Source organism: Phoenix dactylifera, chromosome 5, assembly GCF_051530095.1.
Source record: "Phoenix dactylifera cultivar Ajwa chromosome 5, Ajwa_hap1_PhDact_Kaust_v1.1, whole genome shotgun sequence".
NCBI classification, from domain to species: domain Eukaryota; kingdom Viridiplantae; phylum Streptophyta; class Magnoliopsida; order Arecales; family Arecaceae; genus Phoenix; species Phoenix dactylifera.
In genome coordinates, this window is record NC_143194.1 from 39,154,032 (window position 1) to 39,178,544 (window position 24,513).

At 40.7% G+C, this 24,513-nt stretch overlaps 3 protein-coding genes across 3 annotated transcripts; all 3 read right to left on the reverse strand.

The window, feature by feature from the left end:
* Positions 1 to 1,483: 1,483 nt before the first annotated feature.
* Positions 1,484 to 9,815, reverse strand: LOC103699616 (ABC transporter G family member 36-like). The gene is made up of 24 exons (XM_088722837.2): positions 9,199 to 9,815; positions 8,966 to 9,086; positions 8,329 to 8,417; positions 8,146 to 8,230; positions 7,891 to 8,050; positions 7,721 to 7,797; positions 7,464 to 7,517; positions 7,212 to 7,302; positions 6,743 to 7,044; positions 6,362 to 6,643; positions 5,956 to 6,272; positions 5,682 to 5,842; positions 5,450 to 5,553; positions 4,765 to 4,921; positions 4,518 to 4,643; positions 4,275 to 4,426; positions 3,823 to 4,155; positions 3,446 to 3,736; positions 3,250 to 3,333; positions 2,998 to 3,131; positions 2,678 to 2,905; positions 2,415 to 2,586; positions 2,067 to 2,321; positions 1,484 to 1,973 (listed from the first exon to the last, which is right to left on the reverse strand). The coding sequence occupies exons 1-24, from the start codon at positions 9,546 to 9,548 to the stop codon at positions 1,713 to 1,715; spliced, it is 4,386 nt and encodes a 1,461-aa protein (XP_088578963.1). The 5' UTR covers positions 9,549 to 9,815; the 3' UTR covers positions 1,484 to 1,712.
* A 2,060-nt stretch (positions 9,816 to 11,875) lies between these two features.
* Positions 11,876 to 20,220, reverse strand: LOC103709922 (ABC transporter G family member 36-like). Its single transcript, XM_039128699.3, has 24 exons — positions 19,723 to 20,220; positions 19,490 to 19,610; positions 18,826 to 18,914; positions 18,643 to 18,727; positions 18,388 to 18,547; positions 18,218 to 18,294; positions 17,959 to 18,012; positions 17,707 to 17,797; positions 17,237 to 17,538; positions 16,859 to 17,140; positions 16,453 to 16,769; positions 16,178 to 16,338; positions 15,946 to 16,049; positions 15,261 to 15,417; positions 15,010 to 15,135; positions 14,767 to 14,918; positions 14,316 to 14,648; positions 13,943 to 14,233; positions 13,747 to 13,830; positions 13,495 to 13,628; positions 13,171 to 13,398; positions 12,908 to 13,079; positions 12,560 to 12,814; positions 11,876 to 12,462 (listed from the first exon to the last, which is right to left on the reverse strand). Exons 1-24 carry the CDS (start codon positions 20,055 to 20,057, stop codon positions 12,202 to 12,204), a joined length of 4,371 nt encoding a protein of 1,456 aa, XP_038984627.3. The 5' UTR covers positions 20,058 to 20,220; the 3' UTR covers positions 11,876 to 12,201.
* Positions 20,221 to 20,890: 670 nt separating this feature from the next.
* Positions 20,891 to 23,193, reverse strand: LOC103708840 (uncharacterized). The gene is made up of 3 exons (XM_089923573.1): positions 22,871 to 23,193; positions 21,735 to 22,788; positions 20,891 to 21,580 (listed from the first exon to the last, which is right to left on the reverse strand). Exons 1-3 carry the CDS (start codon positions 23,191 to 23,193, stop codon positions 20,891 to 20,893), a joined length of 2,067 nt encoding a protein of 688 aa, XP_089779699.1.
* Positions 23,194 to 24,513: the final 1,320 nt, after the last annotated feature.

Here is a 24,513-nt window from a genome sequence, read left to right on the forward strand (position 1 = left end):
TTCTGTACATAACCGCAGAAATAGAACTCAGGTCAAAATCCTTCCTCCCATTTCAACCAAAAAAAAAGCGGAACGATCCAAAAAAAAAAAAAAAATCTGGGCCATGCTGGGGGGCACAAAAGGCATTTTGCTTTATTATTTTAACTAATCCTGGAGCTTGTCTGGCAAGGACTCGATCGATGTAGGTTTTAAAGATGCAGAAAATTCAAAGCTCGTAGAAAATCAGTTTATACAGAATTTAATATATATAGAAAAATTATGGACGAAGCTGCAGTAAATTTTTGCTTAAATTTTTAAATATGCAGAAAATTTCTGCATACTTTTTAAGGTTGCAGAAAAATCTATTTGCACTATTTTTAGAGCAAGATAAATTTCTCAAAAGACTGATTTTTGTAAGGAAAATAATCTCTAAAAGAAAAAGATACAAACTTTCTGATTTTATACAATCAAAGTAAATTTAATTCTATACAACCAAAGTAGATTCGATAAACAACTAGTAGTAATTTCTAGTATAATCAAGATCTTGCTCTTAAACTATAGGAATAAATATACCTAGAAATCACTATTTATGCTTTGAGATAATAAATTGAAATAAAACTTTATATCTACAAAATTTTGAAAATTAGTTGGTTGAAAGCTTGGTTGGATCGAGGCGTGTGATGTATACTACCCCAAGAACGTGATTTGTCCCCTACGTGTGGGTCTACAACGATCTCATCCCAAAGGTATAACAAACTAGTTCAGCTCAATTCTCTTGTAACATGCACAATTGCTAGAAGGCTAGACTTGAGTGACTTCCTTCGGTTGCCTAGAAAAGAAGGAAGAAGAAAAGGTGGAGGAAAAATGAAAAAGCAGAAAGTGTGGAAGCAGAGTCTCTATCATATTGCAATAGAGTGTACAAGAGAAAAGTGGATGTGTAAGTGTGTTTCTAAAGCAATGGGCCCAAAATTTATTTACAGACTTTGCTGAGATGATCGAGAAGACGGATGGTTTCTAAGATACGTGATGTTTCGAAAATACCATATCTCTTCGAAAACCAACATTTTTTTTTGAAGAGAGTTGTAACTCTTCGAAAAGAGGCATCCGGCAAAAAGTATTTTAATACATTTAAAATAAAATTTTGCGGATAAGGTTGGTTTAATTTTTTTTTAAAATTAAAACTACAACATCTTCTTGTTTGTGTGGGTTTCTCCAGCGTTTCATATTCCGCATAATCTTTTCTTTTCTTATTGACTAAAATATTTATTATCTTGAATTAGAAGGTTGACGGATACTCCTTCCATCCAAGAAACCAATGAAAGGCGACATTAAGGAAAGGAAAAAAAATTAGATACTCTCTGCTTCTTTTCGGACTATTTTTTATCTGCTGTTTTCCCATGTTGTTCCTTTATACTTCATATACTCTCTGCACGTCGCACAGTTTTTAGCCCTTGCATCCACAAAAGAAGTGTACAAATCACAGCAGACACATTTCGTAAAAAAATTCAAAGAAAGAAATGCTATCATCATTGTCAACATACCTAACTTACAGGGTACAAAAAATTAATACAAGGTAAAGAGAGAGAAAAAAAATAGCTGACTGATTGCCACTGACAAATTCTTCTTTTGATATTTCGCATAGCATCGTGTATCCTTCTGCTTACATTTGATGGTGAGGTCGATCCGAAATGTCACTTTTAAAAAATAATTTAATCTACCAAGTAAATACTTCTCTACCTTCTCTGGAAGTTTAGTACTTTTATTGTCAACCCAAAAAGAAAAGCAAAGAGCACGGCAAATCCAACGACAACCACTGCAACCACTCCCAAGAAGTCGTGTCTGAATCCAAGATGTGACCTCACATATTCAGCCACAGTTTGGCTGCCGTCCTCAAATGTGCGCTCGATATCCCCGAACTGTGAAGCGACCAAGCCGTACAATGTCCATGCAACGGGGTTTGCCCAGAAATACCACCTCCACCACACAGGCATACTCTGTAAGAAGGGCAAAGTTTTTTTTGTTTTGTTTTAGTTCATCGTTATTTCAGGAAACCCATCTTAAATAGAGCAATGTGAATCAGAACTTACCGGTCGTGGGATAATGAATCCAGAGAAAAGATTCCACATTCCAACAAAAGCAGCAGCTATGATGGCAGCTATGTTGATGTTGGGAGTCATGCCCACCGTCATCATTCCATAAAATGTGAAGTATAGTAGGGTGAAGTACATAAAAAACAGGTACCAAAAGAACTTGGCAGCCGTCCATTCAAACGCAATCATTGCGTACACTATAACCCCATATACCAGACACTGAACCAAGACATAGGGAACCTCGATCAACACCTGCAGAGGCCACAGAAGAACATGGTTAGCTGATCTTGATTTGTTTCAAATGCACGTACGTTGGATGTGGTAAGGTGATGTTGAAGTAATTACTTGTCCAAGAGCATATGGCAAAGCTGAATACATTCCTGCTGCCCTCTCTCTATAGAAGACGGTTCGTTCGATGGACACAACGGGCTGGACGGATGTGGAGTTCGAAACCCCGATGAACAGAACAGCAGCGTACATGGAACCCATTGCATTAGCTAAATCCTGTTGATCCCTCCTGCAACAATGTTTTTGTCAGACAAATCATATTTGGAAACATCAGGGGATTATATATAGCAGACTTGGGTCGTCTCAGAATTACTACTTACGTTTTGGTACCAAGATCCCAGAATATCGTCCCAAACATCAAGGCTATCATTGTTGTGAAGAAAAACCTGACAGCAGTATATGGAGGATTCCTCCAATACGACAGTCGTTGTTTCCATAGGCATGCCAAGCATTGTGTGAGGAATGGTCGAGAGTACTGAGTTGGGAAGTGAAGATCGCTGGAGCCAGGAGGAGGTATGCTCAATTCCTTGATCAAAGCTTTGTTTCTCCTGCAACACAATATAGAGTAAAAGAGTTAATTGTTTCTAGGTAATACCTCCATCAGAAATTAATCCGTTGGAACAGCAGCCAAACTACTTACTGATACAATTCCGAATTCTTGTACACCTCGCTGAAACTAACCCCCAATATTTCTTCTTGTGATTGTGTTGTTACTTCCAGCATCCATGTTGCAGGATTATAGCCGTCTTGTATCTTGCTCACTCCTTCGATTTGCTGATAATATAAATGCAAAGTTACAGACGTCGTCGCGTCGCTCGAATATAAAATGTTTCAGGAGCTAAAACTCTGAAAACCAAAAACGATGCAACCTTTCTGCTGTCCATTTTCTTACCTCAAAGTAATCGATCAGATGACAAGAATGTCGCCCCAACGGGCCTACGTATATCTCTTCTCCTCCTCGCTTCAATAGAAACAGCTGCAGTTGGAAGTAACAAAGCATCAGATACCAGCAACATTTACAAATATGTCATTTTACGAATACCTGCGAGAGAATAAAGAAAACCTATCGATCCGACCGATCTTCTCACCTCATCAAAAGCTTCAAATATGTCGATGCTAGGCTGATGAATAGTGCACACCACAGTCCTCCCGGTGTCCACAGTGTTTCTCACTGTCCTCATTACAATGGCGGCCGCCCTTGCATCCAGTCCAGAGGTAGGCTCGTCCATGAATATTATGGAGGGGTTAGCAACAAGCTCTACTGCAATTGTGAGCCTTTTGCGCTGCTCGGTTGATAACCCATTCACACCAGGCAGTCCTACCAAGGCTTCCCTCAATGATGTTAGCTCTACAAGTTCCATGACCTCTTCCACGAACATCTGCACAGAAGATTAATTGTTACAATTAAATTCCTGAAGTTATAAGCTGAAAGTTGCACAAGAATGGACCCGTATGTTCGGCCAACCTTTCTTGTTGCAGAATCTACATCGGCAGGTAAGCGAAGCCATGCAGAGTAAACAAGGGATTCATAAACCGTGACATGAGGAGAGTGGATATCATTCTGTTCACAATATCCTGATATACGAGCGAAAGTTTCTTGCTTCTTGGGGTAGCCAGATATGGTAATGCTTCCATCTATGTATCCACCTGTTTTCCTTCCAGCCAATACATCCATGAGTGTAGTTTTGCCTGCTCCACTTACACCCATTAGAGCGGTAAGTACTCCTGGCCTGAAAGATCCGCTCACTCCCTTTAGGAGCTCCAGTCGGTCTCCCTCAACACCTTGTGCTGTCATTTCCTGGAAATACATATTCCATTAAGGATTGGTTATTTTGGCAAGAAATAAGTATACCGCATAAAAAAAAAAAGTTCGGTGAAATACAGGCAGAGATTTATCTTTTACGCAAATGCAGATACCTGTGGCATGTCCACCGAGTATGTTATATTGTCAAATGTGATGGAAAGGGGTGTGAATGGGAGGACCATTCCTTTCTTATTCTGATTAAGATTAGCAGCAGCATCTGTCATGCTTGATGAGGCATCATTATTCCTACTTCCACGAGCACTTTCTGCATCGGAACATGTAAACTAAGATGATAAACAGCGAGAGGGAACTGTCAGAAATTGATGAGCAAACTAGTAATGTTATAACTGATTTACTTTTGGATGTGGAATCTCTGCTAATGCTCCTTTCTGTAAGTGATGATGGCTCCATTTCTCCTGTTATATTTGCATATTTTTCATTCAATGCCTCTTCAGATAAACTTGGCTGAGCTTTCCCAAATGCTGCAAGCATTTCAAAGTAAGGTATGGGGCAAGGTATCTCAATGTGGACCTCTTTAAGCATCACAATATGCGAGATTGCTACATAGAGTTGATGCCAAGATATAGGGGGAGAACTACTTACGCTTGATATAGGTGAGCGCCACAGTGAAAAGGATATTGAAAAGGATCATATATCCGGCCAATGCACCCGTACCAATCCAGTACCATTTGGCCTCTGTAAAAATTCCACGGGACTTCAAGACTTCCACTCCTAGTGTTTCATTATGATTCAGAAGAATCTATAACACAGATAAATCAAAGGAAATGCACTTCAGTTCGCTGAAGACATACGATGATATTATTTACTTGATTGTTGTTCGACATAGATAATTGAAGTAACTGCAGGGGAGTGACTGTAAATGATTTGAAAGCACTCTGTGTCTGTGAAATAAGGACAAATTTACTGATAAATGATACCAAGTTTACTTGTTTCTAGTGGTCAAACCAATGTGTATCTGGTTGTCATCTGCTAGCGCATACATTTTTTGAGCAATTATTAGCACATGAATTAGAATAATTGCAATCATCCTTAGAACTTCATGTAGAAGGATATATTACTTAAGCTTTTAAATAATTTTGGATTCCTGTTATTGTCCATCAGAGTTATTAAAATCATCATATCAATTTATATGTTGATGAAATCTAATGTATTTGATTGTTTAGTTATGATTTATCTGATCCAATCATCCTGTTTGGGAGAAAAAAAAACAGAGAAAAAAAGAAAATCATATATAGCATTGACCTTTCAGAAAAGCAAGTGAACTTACATGGCTCCAACTGTGTCCAAGAAATTCATTTGTTGCAAGTGCATTCTGTGCGTACATCATGGGTGAGATCCAGTAACCCCATATCCACCACTTTTTCACATCCTCTGCCGAAGGGAACAATGAAAATCGATTAAATATCAACACTCTGAAACCAGTTGAGGTAAATCGTAACACTTGGCACGGTAAACTGACAAAGAAACAATTTGCTATCGTCTAAAGAGCAAGAACCTACGGTGCGACAAAATGAATCCACCCAACACTATAACCACGAGCAATGAAAACGCTCCAAAAGTATTTGCAACGATCATGTTTCTACCCAGTGCAGCGATGAAACGGAATAACCCGGAAGCCATTTGATTGACAAGTAGGAGAAGCAGATACTGCTTAAATAGCCTGTACATGGAAGCGAGAGTAATGCTGTTATTTCTGAGAAGCCAGAATGGGAGGATCACTTAAATCAGGCTGGAGGTCAAGCTGTGGCAGTTGCAAAGCAAAGAAATACTGACCTTCCGACATTTGGATCAAATCCTATCACGTAGTAAGTCATGAACACCCAGACACCAACTTCCACAAATGTTATGGGTATCTTGAGAATCCATGAGGGCACGGCATAAGTCCATGCTGGATAAAAGCGGTAGTCCCTTTGCTTGAAGAAAACAGGCAGCTTTGCAATGGCCAATGAAAGTTCAGAGAATCCATTGAACATAATCATCATCATTGCGAAGAAAAGGGCACCCATATAAAGCCCTCCATCGTTTGTGCTATCGCGGTGCATGTTGGTTCGCAGGAAGAGTGTCATTGTGATCGTAGCCATGAACATGAGCTGATGAGGAGAGAAATGCAAAATGATAAACCGCTGGCACTTGTTTGTGGAATAGAAGCTCTAAGTTGCAGCGGAGGTGATTCACTTACCTGGAAGGCCCTAAAGAAATAGACAAATGAGTTCCGCTTCATCAGCAACAACTCTCTCCAGATGTTAGCTTTCAATAGTTCCTTGCTGCTAGCACCGTATTTTGTAGTTGCGAGAGCAGCAGGGTGGCTGCTGCTCTTGTCGAACGGGACGGAGAGTTCATTTCCTAAGTTCCGACCCGCATGGAACGACTGGAATGCCTCTGAAAATTCCCTGACAGGCACAAACCTGTAAGGCTCGTCATGACGCATCCAATACTGCGGCTGATCTTTCTTTGATGTTACCTACATTCCCAAAAATAAATTATCATCTTGGACAATCTTGTAATCCAAAAGAAAAAAAATAAATGTTGGTGAAGGGAATCTTTCTGGTTTTTGGCTTACTTCCTGCAAGAAGTCTGCAACACCTTTCCTCTCAGGGCATCTGAAGCCCATGGACTCAAAGAACTCAAGCACCTGCTCGCGGGGACCTTGGTACACAACATGGCCATCTGAAAGAAGTATTATGTCGTCGAAGAGGTCGTAGGTCTCTGGTGCTGGCTGAAGCAGAGAAATGACGGCTGTCCCGTCGAGAATGTGAATGGATTGCCTGAGCGAGTTCACGATCTGGAAAGTTGTGGAACTGTCCAGACCTGTGGATATCTCATCCATGAATAGAGCTCTCGCTGGCCCGACAATCATCTCTCCTGTATCACAAGTTGAAGACCCAGAGGGTCAGATCAGATCAGCATCCCCAAAGATTTTTTTTTTTTTTTTAGATCAAGGGAAGCTTAGCCACCCAAAATTTATTCAATTGAGACAGCATCCTAGAAGATCACATGATCTTGGAGGTTGGATTTGGCAGTTCGTCTACCTGTTGTGACACGCTTCCTTTGTCCTCCTGAGATGCCTCTCAGCATTTCATCTCCTACCATGGTATCAGCGCACACTTCCAATCCTAAAATCTGTTACAGATGGCAAATAAGACGACCTTCTTTCTAGTTTCTTTGAAAGTGTTCTTCCTCTATCTTTGCTTTTTTGTCAAATTAATCATCAAAACAGAAGTTTGCACCATGAAAAAACATAACAAAAGGGTCACAGATCAGGGGCAGAGAGCGGCACATACCTTCAGTATATAGTCTGTGATTACATTGGTCTCTTGGTTTCCCATTGCAGCTGCCTGATAAGTAGAAAAAGGAAAAATCTTATTGCGCTTTCTGTCCGCTCGATGTCAAGTTAATCAGCTTATGAGAAGCAATTTGCTATGGATTAACAACCATGGTGACACTCCGGTAAGTTTTAATTCGCCAAAGCTATCAATTTCTTGAGAGTTTGGGAAGATGAACAGAGCAGCTCTGCTTGCTAAGAGGATGCTTATCTCACCTTCATGAAGATATCGATATCGGGGTCTGGCTTGATGTTTGCCTGCTTTTCCCTTCTTGCTAGCTCGGCCAGCATATCTGCATATTGTCACGTAAGAAGATCTATCGGAATTGTATGAAAAATTATGGAGTAATTTTCTACGTCGAAACAATTTGTGGAGCGATACTGACCGTAACGAGTCCCTACTCCCTGACATCTCGCAGAGAAAGATAAGGTTTCACGCACTGTCATCTCCCCGATGTGGAGATCATGTTGACTGATATATGCAGCTGTTCTCTCGGGCACGAACTCATCCATCCCATGGCCATTGTAAGTTACTCTTCCCGAAACCTGTTTTGTGTTTCAGAAAGTTGGAAATCTTATAGCAGCATTGAGAGCATCTATAGAAATTAAAATTAAGATACAGAGCGAATGAATCTCCTGACCTTTAGATCCGACTCGAGCTTTCCGGCCAACGCCAATAACAAAGTCGTCTTCCCCGACCCTGGTGGACCCAGGAGCAAAGTCATCCTACAAAATAGAAGGAACATAATTTAAAAATTTCAGATGCAGAAACGAAATTGGAACGAGAAGTTTGGTATCTAAATCTGAAGCAAACGATATCATACCTGCGGGGCTTAATGATTCCGCTAACGTCATGAAGGATCTCTACTGGTCTCTTCCTACTTGGTACTACATGCAGGAGATTGGCAAAGCCCTTGGACCAGAAAAAAAGAGAAGCAAACCCCTCAGTTATAAAGGTACTCACCGAACCTCATAGATAGCTTTTAATTTTATTTATTTATGAGTTTTTTTTTTGTTTTACATAAATATCTTTCTAAATATATAAAAATTACATGAATATTCTCGTAAAATTACTATTTGCATGTATTTTTTTTTTTGTATGTGTATACATACTATCCAATGTTATTAAAAAATAAATAGCTTAAAACTAAAATGGCTGAAATACTATTACGTGTAGATATGCAAAAAAAAAAAAAAAAAGTTGTAAGTGTATTTTAGTCATTTTAAATTTTAAATTACTTATTTTTTAATGGCATTAGATGATATAGGTACATATATTTAAAAAAAAATATAGATGCAAAATAAATATTTTATGGAGAAATACATGCAAATAATAATTTTAGAAGGGTATTCATACAATTTTATATATTTTGAAGGATTTATATGTAAAAACTTTTTCGTTTATTTATTTTTGTCTCTTCTCTTTCCTTCTCAATAGAGTATTTTAGTTATCCGAAATACCTCGAGGACGTTGACTGTAGCATTGACGAATGAAGGCAAGCCTCTGTTGCCCACATAAGCTTCTGCTTCGATGTTGAGGTGCTCGTAACGCACTTCGATCGTCGGAAGTTCAATTCCAACTCTAGAAAAAGGAACAAAAGAAAAGAGGAAATCAGGAAATCGGAATTTAGATAAATCCTCTAGCAGCCAAAGCATTCAAGTAAGGCAAAGGGGAAGGATGTGCTTGTCCGTACTGATCCATGCGGTTCCTAAGCTTCAACAAGAACTTCTCGTTGTCCTCCTCGGCAACCCGGACCAGCCTTTCGATCAAGTTCTTCCTCTCTTGATAGCTGAGGTTCTCTATATCAATTTCCCTGGGCTGCCCTTCATTTATAGCAAGTATGCCCCTCCGCAGCCTGTTATAGGTCGGCAGCTTCTCCAGCGCAGCCCATTTCAGGGCCTCCTCGTCATCTTCCTCTCGCGACGATCTCGAGAAGACATCTTCTCCTCTCATCCAGATGGATGCACTCCCCGCCCTGGTGCTGCTCGCCCTTATGCTACTCGCCCTTATGCTACCCACCCTGGTTTTCTCCCCTGTCTCCATTTCTTTCACCCTGCTTTCTCTCTTCCCTTCACCCTCTATCAGAGAGGTAGGAAACAGTCCTCCCGCCGTGCCGAGCCGCTACGAAGTTTATAGGATTGTGAAGCCTGAGATGGAGCTATCAGAGAGGTAGGAAACAGTCCGTCCTGCCGTGCCGAGCCGCTAGGAAGTTTATGGGATTGTGAAGCCAGAGATGGAGCGAGGAGAGGCGAGAAGGGTGGAGGGGAGGGAGATGGGTTGCGTCCGCTGGTTGTGTTGTGTGACAGGGGTGGGGAAAGGGAGGAAACAGGGGCTTAAATAGGGTCGGTTGGTGGTGAGGACTAGGAGGGAGGGCGGCTTCTGGAACTTCAAAAATAAGGGCCTCGTGTTTAAATAGTCGGTCAAGCTCTTCCGCCTTTGAAATGGCTTGGCGTGCGAAGGCTTTTCTTTTTCATTAAATTAAAAAAAGGCTCAGTTTTCTCGTGTTTAGTCCTTCTGAACGATGCCGACAACGACGCATAAGCTGGTTTTTTTCCCCCTTGTGGTTAATCCCAATGTGCCCCAGCTCCCGGGAAAGACCCGGATTTGGAAACTACCCCAACGTCCCGTGGCAAGAGTTCAGACTTTTCTTCTAGGCGAGGACAGATAAAACGACGAAGTCCTCATTTTTAACGTGAGTTTGAAATCTTTAGGAAATCTCCCTAATAAATCGGGCTGGGAGACCCAACCGTATATCACAATCACGGGTGCTACTAGATTCTGGGTTTTCTGGATTTCCGCCTGAGTTAGATCCTATTTAGATTATGCTAGGCTTCTAACAAGCCGAGTTTGAGGTTGGATCTTCCTTCTTTATTTTTTCCCCATAATTCGTCGCTAAATCCAGTATTATTAGTGTTCGGTTGTTGCTATTCTTACCCCAAGTTATCTTTCAACTACAGCCGTGTTGACCATCTAGAGAGATGCTGCCAGCCATCGCCCATGATGCGGTGGTCAACAGAAATATTATATTATGTTTTTATATGTAACGACGGTACAATTAATTAAGTAGAACATTTTTTTTTAATAAAGGAAACGGGGGAAGGCTTTTAAGCTGTCCCCAGTTTAAGCATAGCTCATTAATTAGAACTAAAAAAGTTAAGATCTTGGAACGGCATTTAGGCTGGTCGTAGAGTCATCGATCCTTTTAATTCGTTCCAGATGTTCATCGCTGTTGCTGTTTGCTGTTTTCTCGCTCTTGTTTTGTTTTTGCCATACGGTTACTAGAAACCAGAGCAAAGTCATGAGAACGTACCGATCAGGCCAACTTTGACACGCTAACGAGTTATAACTTTTCTTTATTTCAAGTCTACTTCCTCGTGATTTCCGGACGATAAAGATAAGACCTATCAACGCTTGTGTTTTCAGTTCGTTGGAATGCAGTCACATCTCTCTCACACACGACGGCTGTCATTTCCATAGTCAGACTGGATTTTTCTAGAACAAATCAATGACAGCCGTGGCAGCCAGTTTTTAGCCACAGTAATACGGAATAAATCGTAAATTATTTGGTAGTTGGCGTGCATGGGATGAAGTTGAGTTGGATGTACGTTAATGTCTCTCCCGGAAGCACTTTCCTCCTTACAAGCCCCGGTAAGACCGGCAGCTTCTTTTCTTCCTGTTCTTTCATCATCTTCTCAGCTTGAGATTAAATCTTGGTTTTTTTTTTCTTTTTTTGATGAAAAGTTTGACATTAAATCTTGATAATTGAAATTATTCTGCACACAAGCCTAAACTGTAAAACAATGGCAACTTATCATGCAACATGGATGCCATATCTACTTGTCTGCTCTACCGAACAATCTGGAACGGCTCATGGTATTTTACTGGTTAATTTTCAATTTCAACTTGCATTCAATAACAAAAGCAAAATATAAGCTCAAATGACAAAATCAAACCATGAGTATTATTGATATTGAATTTGATGCATTTTTTAATATGAGTAGATCTTGGTTAATATTCTATGGTACTTCTTCTTGTAATAGTATATTTTATTCCTTCCAGTATTATAGAGTTATAAAAAAACGGATAAACGGATAATTAGGGATGTGTGTTTCTCAGGAATTTTCAGAGACAGGATTGCTAAAAGAGATAATTAGGGCTGCAGGTGGAAATTATAGGGCGGCTGAAACCGAGGCGGAGCTCGTACCCCTTCTTTGCTATGCACTTTCAAAAAGATTATTTATTGTATTAGATGATGTATGGACTATGGAGGACAGATGTATGGGAACATTTGCTTCGATATCCCATTGAAAGTGCAACAGCCAGTGGCAGGATTCTGATTACCACTCAAAATACAAACATGACCAAAAATATGCGAGCAGAGATCCGCCGTGTTAATAAAATGGATAATGATAGTGGTTGGGAATTGCTCCACAAGAATGTCTTTGGAGACGATGATGAGGAGGGGGAGGAGGAGATCTCTAGATTAAAAGAAATAGGAGTTCAAATTGTTGAAAAAAAATTAATACAAGGTAAAGAGACAGAAAAAAAAAAAAAAAAAGCTGACTGATTGCCACTGACAAATTCTTCTTTTGATATTTCGCATAGCATCGTGTATCCTTCTGCTTACATTTGATGGTGAGGTCGATCCGAAATGTCACTTCCAAAAAATAATTTAATCTACCAAGTAAATACTTCTCTACCTTCTCTGGAAGTTTAGTACTTTTATTGTCAACCCAAAAAGAAAAGCAAAGAGCACGGCAAATCCAACGACAACCACTGCAGCCACTCCCAAGAAGTCGTGTCTGAATCCAAGCTGTGACCTCACATATTCAGCCACAGTTTGGTCGCTGCCCTGAAATGTGCGGTCGATATCCCCGAACTGTGAAGCGACCAATCCGTACAATGTCCATGCAACGGGGCTTGCCCAGAAATACCACCTCCACCACACGGGCATACTCTGTAAGAAGGCCAAAGTTTTTTTGTTTTGTTTTGCTTTAGTTCATCTTTATTTCAGGAAACCCATCATAAACAGAGCAATGTGAATCAGAACTTACCGGTCGTGGGATAATGAATCCAGAGAAAAGATTCCACATTAAAACAAAAGCAGAAGATATGATGGCAGCTATGTTGATGTTGGGAGTCATGCCTACCGTCATCATTCCATAGAATGTGAAGTATAGTAGGGTGAAGAACATAAAAAACAGGTACCAAAAGAACTTGGCAGCCGTCCATTCAAACGCAATCATTGCGTACACTATAACCCCATATACCAGAGACTGAACCAAGACATAGGGAACCTCGATCAACACCTGCAGAGGCCACAGAAGAACATGGTTAGCTGATCTTGATTTGTTTCAAATGCACGTACGTTGGATGTAGTAAGGTGATGTTGAAGTAATTACTTGTCCAAAAGCATATGGCAAAGCTGAATACATTCCTGCTGCCCTCTCTCTGTAGAAGACGGTTCGTTCGATGGACACAACGGGCTGGACGGATGTGGAGTTCGAAACCCCGATGAACAGAACAGCAGCGTACATGGAACCCATTGCATTAACTAAATCCTGTTGATCCCTCCTGCAACAATGTTTTTGTCAGGCAAATCATATTTGGAAACATCAAGGGATTATATATAGCAGACTTGGGTCGTTTCAGAATTGCTACTCACAGTTTGGTACCAAGATCCCAGAATATCGTCCCAAACATCAAGGCTATCATTGTTGTGAAGAAAAACCTGACAGCAGTATATGGAGGATTCCTCCAATACGACAGCCGTTGTTTCCATAGGCATGCCAAGCATTGTGTGAGGAATGGTCGAGAGTACTGAGTTGGGAAGTAGAGATCGCTGGAGCCAGGAGGAGGTATGCTCAATTCCTTGATCAAAGCTTTGTTTCTCCTGCAACACAATATAGAGTAAAAGAGTCAATTGTTTCTAGGTAATACCTCCATCAGAAATTAATCCGTACGTTGGAACAGCAGCCAGACTACTTACTGATGCAATTCCGAATTCTTGTACACCTCGCTGAAACGAACCCCCAATATTTCTTCTTGTGATTGTGTTGTTACTTCCAGCATCCATGTTGCAGGATTATAGCCGTCTTGTATCTTGCTCACTCCTTCGATTTGCTGATAATATAAATGCAAAGTTACAGACGTCGTCGCGTCGCTCGAATATAAAATGTTTCAGGAGCTAGAACTCTGAAAAACAAAAAAGATGCAACCTTTCCGCTGTCCATTTTCTTACCTCAAAGTAATCGATCAGATGACAAGAATGTCGCCCCAATGGGCCTACGTATATCTCTTCTCCTCCTCGCTTCAATAGAAACAGCTGCAATTGGAAGTAACAAAGCATCAGATACCAGCAGCGTTTACATATATGTCATTTTACGAATACCCGTGAGAGAATAAAGAAAACCTATCGATCCGACCGATCTTCTCACCTCATCAAAAGCTTCAAATATGTCGATGCTAGGCTGATGAATAGTGCACACCACAGTCCTCCCGGTGTCCACAGTGTTTCTCACTGTCCTCATTACAATGGCGGCCGCCCTTGCATCCAGTCCAGAGGTAGGCTCGTCCATGAATATTATGGAGGGGTTAGCAACAAGCTCTACTGCAATTGTGAGCCTTTTGCGCTGCTCGGTTGATAACCCATTCACACCAGGCAGTCCTACCAAGGCTTCCCTCAATGATGTTAGCTCTACAAGTTCCATGACCTCTTCCACGAACATCTGTACAGAAGATTGTTATAATTAAATTCCTGAAGTTATAAGCTGAAAGTTGCACAAGAATGGACCCATATGTTCGGCCAACCTTTCTTGTTGCAGAATCTACATCGGCAGGTAAGCGAAGCCATGCAGAGTAAACAAGGGATTCATAAACCGTGACATGAGGAGAGTGGATATCATTCTGTTCACAATATCCTGATATACGAGCGAAAGTTTCTTGCTTCTTGGGGTAGCCAGATATGGTAATGCTTCCATCTATGTATCCACCTGTTTTCCTTCCAGCCAATACATCCATGAGTGTAGTTTTGCCTGCTCCACTTACACCCATTAGAGCTGTAAGTACTCCTGGCCTGAAAGATCCACTCACTCCCTTTAGGAGCTCCAGTCGGTCTCCCTCAACACCTTGTGCTGTCATTTCCTGGAAATACATATTCCATTAAGGATTGGTTATTTTGGCAAGAAATAAGTATACCGCATAAAAAAAAAAGTTCGGTGAAATACAGGCAGAGATTTATCTTTTACGCAAATGCAGATACCTGTGGCATGTCCACCGAGTATGTTATATTGTCAAATGTGATGGAAAGGGGTGTGAATGGGAGGACCATTCCTTTCTTATTCTGATTAAGATTAGCAGCAGCATCTGTCATGCTTGATGAGGCATCATTATTCCTACTTCCACGAGCACTTTCTGCATCGGAACATGTAAACTAAGATGATAAACAGCGAGAGGGAACTGTCAGAAATTGATGAGCAAACTAGTAATGTTATAACTGATTTACTTTTGGATGTGGAATCTCTGCTAGTGCTCCTTTCTGTAAGTGATGATGGCTCCATTTCTCCTGTTATATTTGTATATTTTTCATGCAATGCCTCTTCAGATAAACTTGGCTGAGCATTCCCATATGCTGCAAGCATTACAAAGTAAGGTATGGAGCAAGGTATCTCAATTTGGACCTCTTTAAGCATCCCAATATGCGAGATTGCTACATAGCTAGAGTTGATGCCAAGATATAGGGGGGGAACTACTTACGCTTGATATAGGTAAGAGCCACAGTGAAAAGGATATTGAAAAGGATCATATATCCGGCCAATGCACCCGTACCAATCCAGTACCATTTGGCCTCTGTAAAAATTCCACGGGACTTCAAGACTTCCACTCCTAGTGTTTCATTATGATTCGGAAGAATCTATAACACAGATAAATCAAAGGAAATGCACTTCAGTTCGCTGAAGACATACGATGATATTATTTACTTGATTGTTGTTTGACATAGATAATTGAAGTAAGTGCAGGGGAGTGACTGTTAATGATTTGAAAGCACTTTGTGTCTGTGAAATAAGGACAAATATACTGATTAATGATACCAAGTTTACCTGTTTCTAGTGGTCAAACCAATGTGTATCTGGTTGTCATCTGCTAGCGCGTACATTTTTTGAGCAATTATTAGCACATGAATTAGAATTATTGCAATCATCCTTAGAACTTCATGTAGAAGGATATATTACTTAAGCTTTTAAATAATTTTGGACTCCTGTTATTGTCCATCAGAGTTATTAAAATCATCATATCAATTTACATGTTGATGAAATCTAATGCATTTGATTGTTTAGTTATGATTTATCTGATCTAATCATCTCTGTTTGGGAGAAAAAAAACAGAGAAAAAAAGAAAATCATATATAGCATTGACCTTTCAGGAAAGCAAATGAACTTACACGGCTCCAACTGTGTCCAAGAAATTCATTTGTTGCAAGTGCATTCTGTGCGTACATCATGGGTGAGATCCAGTAACCCCATATCCACCACTTTTTCACATCCTCTGCCGAAGGGAACAATGAAAATAGATTAAATATCAATACTCTGGAACCAGTTGAGGTAAATCGTAACACTTGGCACAGTAAACTGACAAAGAAACAATTTGCTATCGTCTAAAGAGCAAGAATATACCGTGCGACAAAATGAATCCACCCAACGCTATAATCACGAGCAATGCAAAAGCTCCAAAAGTATTTGCAATGATCATATTTCTACCCAGTGCAGCGATGAAACGGAATAACGCGGAAGCCATTTGATTGACGAGTAGGAGAAGCAGATACTGCTTAAATAGCCTGTAGTATGAAGGGAGAGTAATGCTGTTATTTCCGAGAAGCCAGAATGGGAGGATCACATTTAATCAGGCTGGAGGTCAAGCTGTGGCAGTTGCAAAGCAAAGTAATACTGACCTTCCTACATTTGGATCAAATCCTATCACGTAGTAAGTCATGAACACCCAGACACCAACTTCCACAAATGTTATGGGTATCTTGAGAATCCATGAGGGCACGGCATAAGTCCATGCTGGATAAAAGCGGTAGTCCCTTTGCTTGAAGAAAACAGGCAGCTTTGCAATGGCCAATGAAAGTTCAGAGAATCCATTGAACATAATCATCATTATTGCGAAGAAAAGGGCACCCATATAAAGCCCTCCATCGTTTGTGCTATCGCGGTGCATGTTGGTTCGCAGGAAGAGTGTCATTGTGATCGTAGCCATGAACATGAGCTGATGAGGAGAGAAATGCAAAATGATAAAGCACTGGCACTTGTTTGTGGAATTGAAGCCCTAAGGTGCATCGGAGGTGATTCACTTACCTGGAACGCCCTGAAGAAATAGACAAATGAGTTCCGCTTCATCAGCAACAACTCTCTCCAGACGTTTGCTTTCAATAGTTCCTTGCTGCTAGCACCATATTTTGAAGTTGCGAGAGCAGCAGGGTGGCTGCTGCTCTTGTCGAACGGGACGGAGAGTTCATTTCCTAATTTCCGACCCACATGGAAAGACTGGAATGCCTCTGAAAATTCCCTGACAGGCACAAACCTGTAAGGTTCGTCATGACGCATCCAATACTGCGGCTGATCTTTCTTTGATGTTACCTACATTCCCAAAAATAAATTATCATCTTGGACAATCTTGTAAGCCAAAAGAAAAAAAAATGTTGGTGAAGGGAATCTTTCTGGTTTCTGGCTTACTTCCTGCAAGAAGTCTGCAACACCTTTCCTCTCAGGGCATTTGAAGCCCATGGACTCAAAGAACTCAAGCACCTGCTCGCGGGGACCTTGGTACACAACATGGCCATCTGAAAGAAGTATTATGTCGTCGAAGAGGTTGTAGGTCTCTGGTGCTGGCTGAAGCAGAGAAACGACGGCTGTCCCGTCGAGAATGTGAATGGATTGCCTGAGCGAGTTCACGATCTGGAAAGTTGTGGAACTGTCCAGACCTGTGGATATCTCATCCATGAATAGAGCTCTCGCTGGCCCGACAATCATCTCTCCTGTATCACAAGTTGAAGACCCAGAGGGTCAGATCAGATCAGCATCCCCAAAGATTTTTTTTTTTTTTTTTAGATCAAGGGAAGCTTAGCCACCCAAAATTTATTCAATTGAGACAGCATCCTAGAAGATCACATGATCTTGGAGGTTGGATTTGGCAGTTCGTCTACCTGTTGTGACACGCTTCCTTTGTCCTCCTGAGATGCCTCTCAGCATTTCATCTCCTACCATGGTATCAGCGCACACTTCCAATCCTAAAATCTGTTACAGATGGCAAATAAGACGACCTTCTTTCTAGTTTCTTTGAAAGTGTTCTTCCTCTATCTTTGCTTTTTTGTCAAATTAATCATCAAAACAGAAGTTTGCACCATGAAAAAACATAACAAAAGGGTCAAAGATCAGGGGCAGAGAGCGGCACATACCTTCAGTATATAGTCTGTGATTACATTGGTCTCTTGGTTTCCCATTGCAGCTGCCTGATAAGTAGAAAAAGGAAAAATCTTATTGCGCTTTCTGTCCGCTCGATGTCAAGTTAATCAGCTTATGAGAAGCAATTTGCTATGGATTAACAACCATGGTGACACTCCGGTAAGTTTTAATTCGCCAAAGCTATCAATTTCTTGCGAGTTTGTGAAGATGAACAGAGAGCAGCTCTGCTTGCGAAGAGGATGCTTATCTCACCTTCATGAAGATATCGATATCCGGGTCTGGCTTGATGTTTGCCTGCTTTTCCCTTCTTGCTAGCTCAGCCAGCATATCTGCATATTGTCACGTAAGAAGATCTATCGGAATTGTATGAAAAATTATGGAGTAATATTCTACGTCGAAACAATTTGTGGAGCGATACTGACCGTAACGAGTCCCTACTCCCTGACATCTCGCAGAGAAAGATAAGGTTTCACGCACTGTCATCTCCCCGATGTGGAGATCATGTTGACTGATATATGCAGCTGTTCTCTCAGGCATGAACTCATCCATCTCATGACCATTGTAAGTTACTCTTCCCGAAACCTGTTTTGTGTTTCAGAAAGTTGGAAATCTTAGAGCAGCATGGAGAGCATCTATAGAAATTAAAATTAAGATACAGAGCGAATGAATCTCCTGACCTTTAGATCCGACTCGAGCTTTCCGGCCAACGCCAATAACAAAGTCGTCTTCCCCGACCCTGGTGGACCCAGGAGCAAAGTCATCCTGCAAAATAGAAGGAACATAATTTAAAAATTTCAGATGCAGAAACGGAATTGGAACGAGATGTTTGGTATCTAAATCTGAAGCAAACGATATCATACCTGCGGGGCTTAATGATTCCGCTAACATCATGAAGGATCTCTACTGGTCTCTTCCTACTTGGTACTATATGCAGGAGATTGGCAAAGCCCTTTGGACCAGAAAAAAAGAGAAGCAAACCCCTCAGTTATAAAGGTACTCACCGAACCTCATAGATAGCTTTTAATTTTATTTATTTATGATTTTTTTTTGTTTTACATAAATATCTTTCTAAATATATAAAAATTACATGAATATTCTCGTAAAATTACTATTTGCATGTAAATTCTTTTTTTTCTTTTTTGTATATGTATACATACTATCCAACGTCATTAAAAAATAAATAGTTTAAAACTAAAATGGCTGAAATACTCTTATGTGTAGATATGCAAAAAAAAATTATAAGAGTATTTTAGTCATTTTAAATTTAAATCATTTATTTTTTAATGGCGTTAGATGGTATAGGTGTATACACACACACACACATATATATATATATAAGAAAAAGAAGAATATACATACAAAATAAGTATTTTTTTTGGAAGAATACATGTAAATAAGAATTTTAGAAGGGTATTGATATAATTTTATATTTTTTGAAGGATATATATGCAAAAATCTCTTTATTTATTTATTTTATTCTCTTCTCTTTGCTTCTCAATAGAGTATTTTAGTTATCCGAAATACCTCGAGGACGTTGACTGTAGCATTGACGAATGAAGGTAAGCCTCTGTTGCCCACATGAGCTTCTGCTTCGATGTTGAGGTGCTCGTAACGCACTTCGATCGCCGGAAGATCAATTCCAACTCTAGAAAAAGGAACAAGAGAAAAGAGGAAATCAAGAAATCGGAATTTAGATAAATCCTATAGCAGCCAAAGTATTCAAGTAAAGCAAAGGGGAAGGATGTGCTTGTCCGTACTGATCCATGCGGTTCCTAAGCTTCAACAAGAACTTCTCGTTGTCCTCGTCGGCAACCCGGACCAGCCTTTCGATCAAGTTCTTCCTCTCTTGATAGCTGAGGTTCTCTATATCAACTTCCCTGGGCTGTCCTTTATTTATAGCAAGTATGCCCCTCCGCAGCCTGTTATAGGTCGGCAGCTTCTCCAGCGCAGCCCATTTCAGTGCTGCCTCGTCATCTTCCTCTCGCGACGATCTCGAGAAGACATCGTCTCCTCTCATCCAGATGGATGCACTCCCCGCCCTTAAGCTACTCGCCCTTATGCTACCCACCCGGGTTTTCTCCTCCGTCTCCATTTCTTTCACCCTGCTTTCTCTCTTCCCTTCACCTCTATCAGAGAGGTAGGAAACAGTCCGTCCTGCCGTGCCGAGCCGCTACGAAGTTTATGGGATTGTGAAGCCAGAGATGGAGCGAGGAGAGGCGAGAAGGGTAGAGGGGAGGGAGACGGGTTGCGTCCGCTGGTTGTGTTGTGTAACAGGGGCTTAAATAGGGTTGGTTGGCGGTGAGGACTAGGAGGGAGGGTTGCTTCTGGAAATTCAAAGAAAAGGACCTCATGTTTGAAATAGTCCTAGGCCCAGTGAAAGGCAAGTCGCCCCGTTAAGTGGGACAGAACAAAGACAGAGAGTGGACCTTAGCTCAGCCAAGCCTAAGAGTGGACCTTTTTTCCTACCGAGTCGACATCGGGACAGATCGAGTCGACTCCAATATTTTCGGAGTCGACTCGTTAAGAGTCTCAGATTAGGCAAAGTCGAAGGAAAGCCGGGAAACGGGATTTTAGGTGTCAATATATATTTTTCCACGCCATATTCAACTATTGTAATTGTCAGAGCTGACGTCGAATGCTATGCCAACTGTTGATTAACTGTGTATCATTATGTGTTTGTAACAATTTTTTAACTGCATTCCGGTTTGAAGTAACTGAATTAAAATTTAACAAAAAATCAACATATACAATTGAGTTTGCACTTCATTAACATCAATACAAGAGATTCCCAGTTAATATGCTGTGACTAACATGAAAATACATTGCAGGTATCTCGATACATTCTTCATAATGTCCATATTCTTTACTTGATGACCTCATTACAAGTCCTTCTATTGTGCCCAACCTTCCCGCATCGTCCACATCTCATTTCACGTACTGACTCCACTTGCGAAGGTCTTTTCTTCTTTTTAGGCCTGCCAGGACGTGTCTTTCTGATGGGGGTAGAATGTGAATCTCTTCAGAGGCACTTTGGGGCTTCTCCATGTCAGGAATTGGACTGATTGCTTCGGCATATGTTACTCTATACAATTCAGCTTGGAAGCAATTGTCGGTGAATTGGTATAGTGATCTGCCGGCCTTCTCGATGCATGCACAAGCATGCTTACATGGCATGCAGAAGATTCGCCACTCGCCACGAGAGCAGCTACACATCTGCAGGTCAACTTTGCATGAGTAGTTGGTATCCTTTACGTCATATATCATTATGTTGGACATAAATACAGCTAATCTTCGACCATCTTCCGCATTTTTATGCAACACTTTCTCTGCATCAGGACAAAGTTGAGATTGAATGCTATATCCTCGATTACGCCGTTCATGCATCATCTGCATTATTTGGATCCTTATATGGTCAACCATCTGAGGCACAGGGAGATGACGAGCCTCCAGGATCCAACTATTAAAAGACTCTGCCACATTCAATGTCATGATGCCCCAGCGTGGACCTGGAAATACAGCATTCGCCCAATGCTCCGGCTTTGCATGTAGAAGAAAGGTGGTAGCACCAGGGGCTTTGATGTAAGCTTTGCAATTAGCTTTCGGAATACAGTAAGCCTTGGTGTATAGGCAGCAGCATTTAGTAAATCAATGAGCCTCTTTCTCTCAGCTGCACGATAATGGACAAGGACCTGCATTGATAATTAAAATCAGATATACCACATGCTACATTACTTAGATACTTTGTAGTTTAAATTATTCATAATATGACGATGCAAACCTGATTCTTGAAGTTTTCTTTCACATGACGTATACAATATGAGTGGTAAGAATCAGGAAAGTACTTCGGCACGGATTTAATAATGCCCTGATGTCTATCCGTCATAAATGTGAACTGTTGACCACTATACTCAGTACAACTATGAATAGCTTCTTTCAGAAACTGGCAAAACCATTCCCAATTTTCATCACTTTCTGTATCTACAACACCATAAGCTATAGGAAACATATCATCATTTCCATCTGTGGAAGTGGCTCCAAGCAATACACCTCCATCCTTATGCTTTATAAATGTGCCATCCATAAAAATTAGAGGACGACATCCTTTTATGAAACCCATTAGTGAAGCATGAAAACAAATGAATAGACGTCTGAATCGACCATCAATTGTTTCATACTCTGCAATGCTGTCAGGGTTGGTCGGACGAATGGCATCGCAATACCAGCGAATCCGTTCATAAGATAGCCTGCTATTACCATAAAGATCCATCATAGCCACCTCCTTACCACGCCAAGCTTGATGATACGGCAATTCAACACCATATTGTCGTCGAATATCCTTTACAATATCACTCGGCTTATATAACGGCATATCTTGAAGTTGATCTTTAACAATTTTGGAAACCCAACGTTTTGAAGCCTTTGGATGAGACCGCACTTGCAATCCTCCTCCACATGTGTGGTTACAGTGCATTTTTTTAATTGCAAACTTTTCACCATTTCCAAGGCGAGAAGCATGAATACGCCATTCGCAACCTTCATAAACACATTCTACAGTAACTCGATCACGATCGTTCTTCACGAAGACAAAATCCCTGCAATTTGCAATGCAATAGTTGCGAATGGTGTCACGTAGAGTTTCCACATTCATGAACTCCTGACCAACACCCTCTATACTATTTTTCCAATCATCCAACGAATTTTTTTGACTTGCTTCCTCTTCAATTGCGGCTCTTGTTTCTTCAACAACTTGACCAAAATTACTTGAGCTACCCTTCGAAATATTTTTCCCTCTCGAACTAATTTCAGGATAATGCGATGAGCCACTGTTCATACAATAGGATAAACATTATTTTAGCAAACTTACTAAAATCCGTTGCACAAAACAAAATTTTAAAAATAGAATACCTCTCAATTACCACAGCAGCACCTTCGATCAAGGTTGGAGAATGAGTAACAACCATCTCGATCACCTTGGCATTTAAGTTGACGTGTATTTCATGCATGTTACGAACATCCTTATCGCTCATAAGCGTAACAAGCATTTTAGACTTGTTTGGAATATAAAACTTAACTTCTATCATTGTAGAAGATAAATGTCTCCACCTTTCAACTATTTTCTTAAAAATTTGATCAAGAATTGTGTCTTTTGAGATGGAAATAATCACAGCTTTGCTACCATAACAACAAATGACCATAAAAACAGAGCTAGCAGTGTCTTCCGAAGCCATGACAATGGAAAAAAGAGGAGGCAATGAACAGATAATTCCGAATTGCAAATAGACTTAGAAATATAGTGGAGCAGAGTCTCACTACACAGAGAAAGAGGGACTATCAGCGTTCTCTCAAACAGGGAACAGGTAAAGAGTAAGAGGGAGTCTCAACATTTTTAGGTCAACACAAAGGCTCGACATGCTCTCTCCCTATCCATCTAGCATCCATCCTAATGGGTGCTTGTCTCTTCCCAGACCAAACAATCTCCATTGGCAAAGACAAAACAGAGAAGAACGGAGACAAAACGCATACCCTGTTGCGGCCTATTTTTACACTTTTTTTTCCGTCTCAAAATCTCCCTCCAAAGCCATCTTCGGTAAACATCTTCCGTGGGATCACCAGGGGCATCCACGCTTAAGGGCTGCAAGTGGGATTTTTACTTGGGAGCATCTTCGGTAGACAAAAACAGAGTGTCTTCCGGTTAGAAAACAGAACGCGGTACCTATTTTTTTCCCGCTTCCGGTAGCATGGGGGTACTTAAGTAACCTGGGGGCACTTTGGATACTATATATTAAAGAAAACAGTAACTTAGGGACCGGGAATTAAAGATCCATGAAGCGGTAGACCGGAAGTTTTTTTTTGGATCAACCAGGACCTTCTGTTACAGTAGAGTCTTTAGAGGGATGGGAAAGTAATTTATCGTTTTTTTTTCCCCTTGTGGTTTATTCCGATATCCCCCAGCTCCCGGGAAAGACCGGGGTTTGGAAACTACCTCAACGTCACGTGGCAAGAGTTCAGAATTTTCTTCTTGGCAAGGACAGAGAAAACGGCGAAGTCCTCATTTTTAACGCGAGTTTCAAATCTTTAGGAAATCTCCCTAATATTAAATTGGGCTTGGAGACCCAACTGTACATCACTATCATGGGTGCTACTAGATTCTGGGTTTTCTGGATTTCCACCTGAGTTATAACTGGGTCCATTAGATTATGCTAGGCTTCTATTAGATCCGTGTCTAACAAGCCGTGTTTGAGGTTGGATCATCCTTCTTTTTTTTTGTTCCCCATAATTCGTCGCTAAATCCAGTATTATTAGTGTTCGGTTGTTACTATTCTTACCCCAAGTTATCTTTCAACTACAGCTGTGTTGACCATCTAGAGGGATGCTGCCAGCCATCGCCCGTGATGCGGTGGTCAACAGAAATATTATATTGTGTTTTTATATGTAATGACGGTACAATTTATTTGGTAGAACATTTTTTTTTTAAAGCATAGCTCATTAATTAAAACTAAAAAAGTCGTTTTAATTCGTTCTAGATGTCCGTCGCTGTTGCTGTTTAC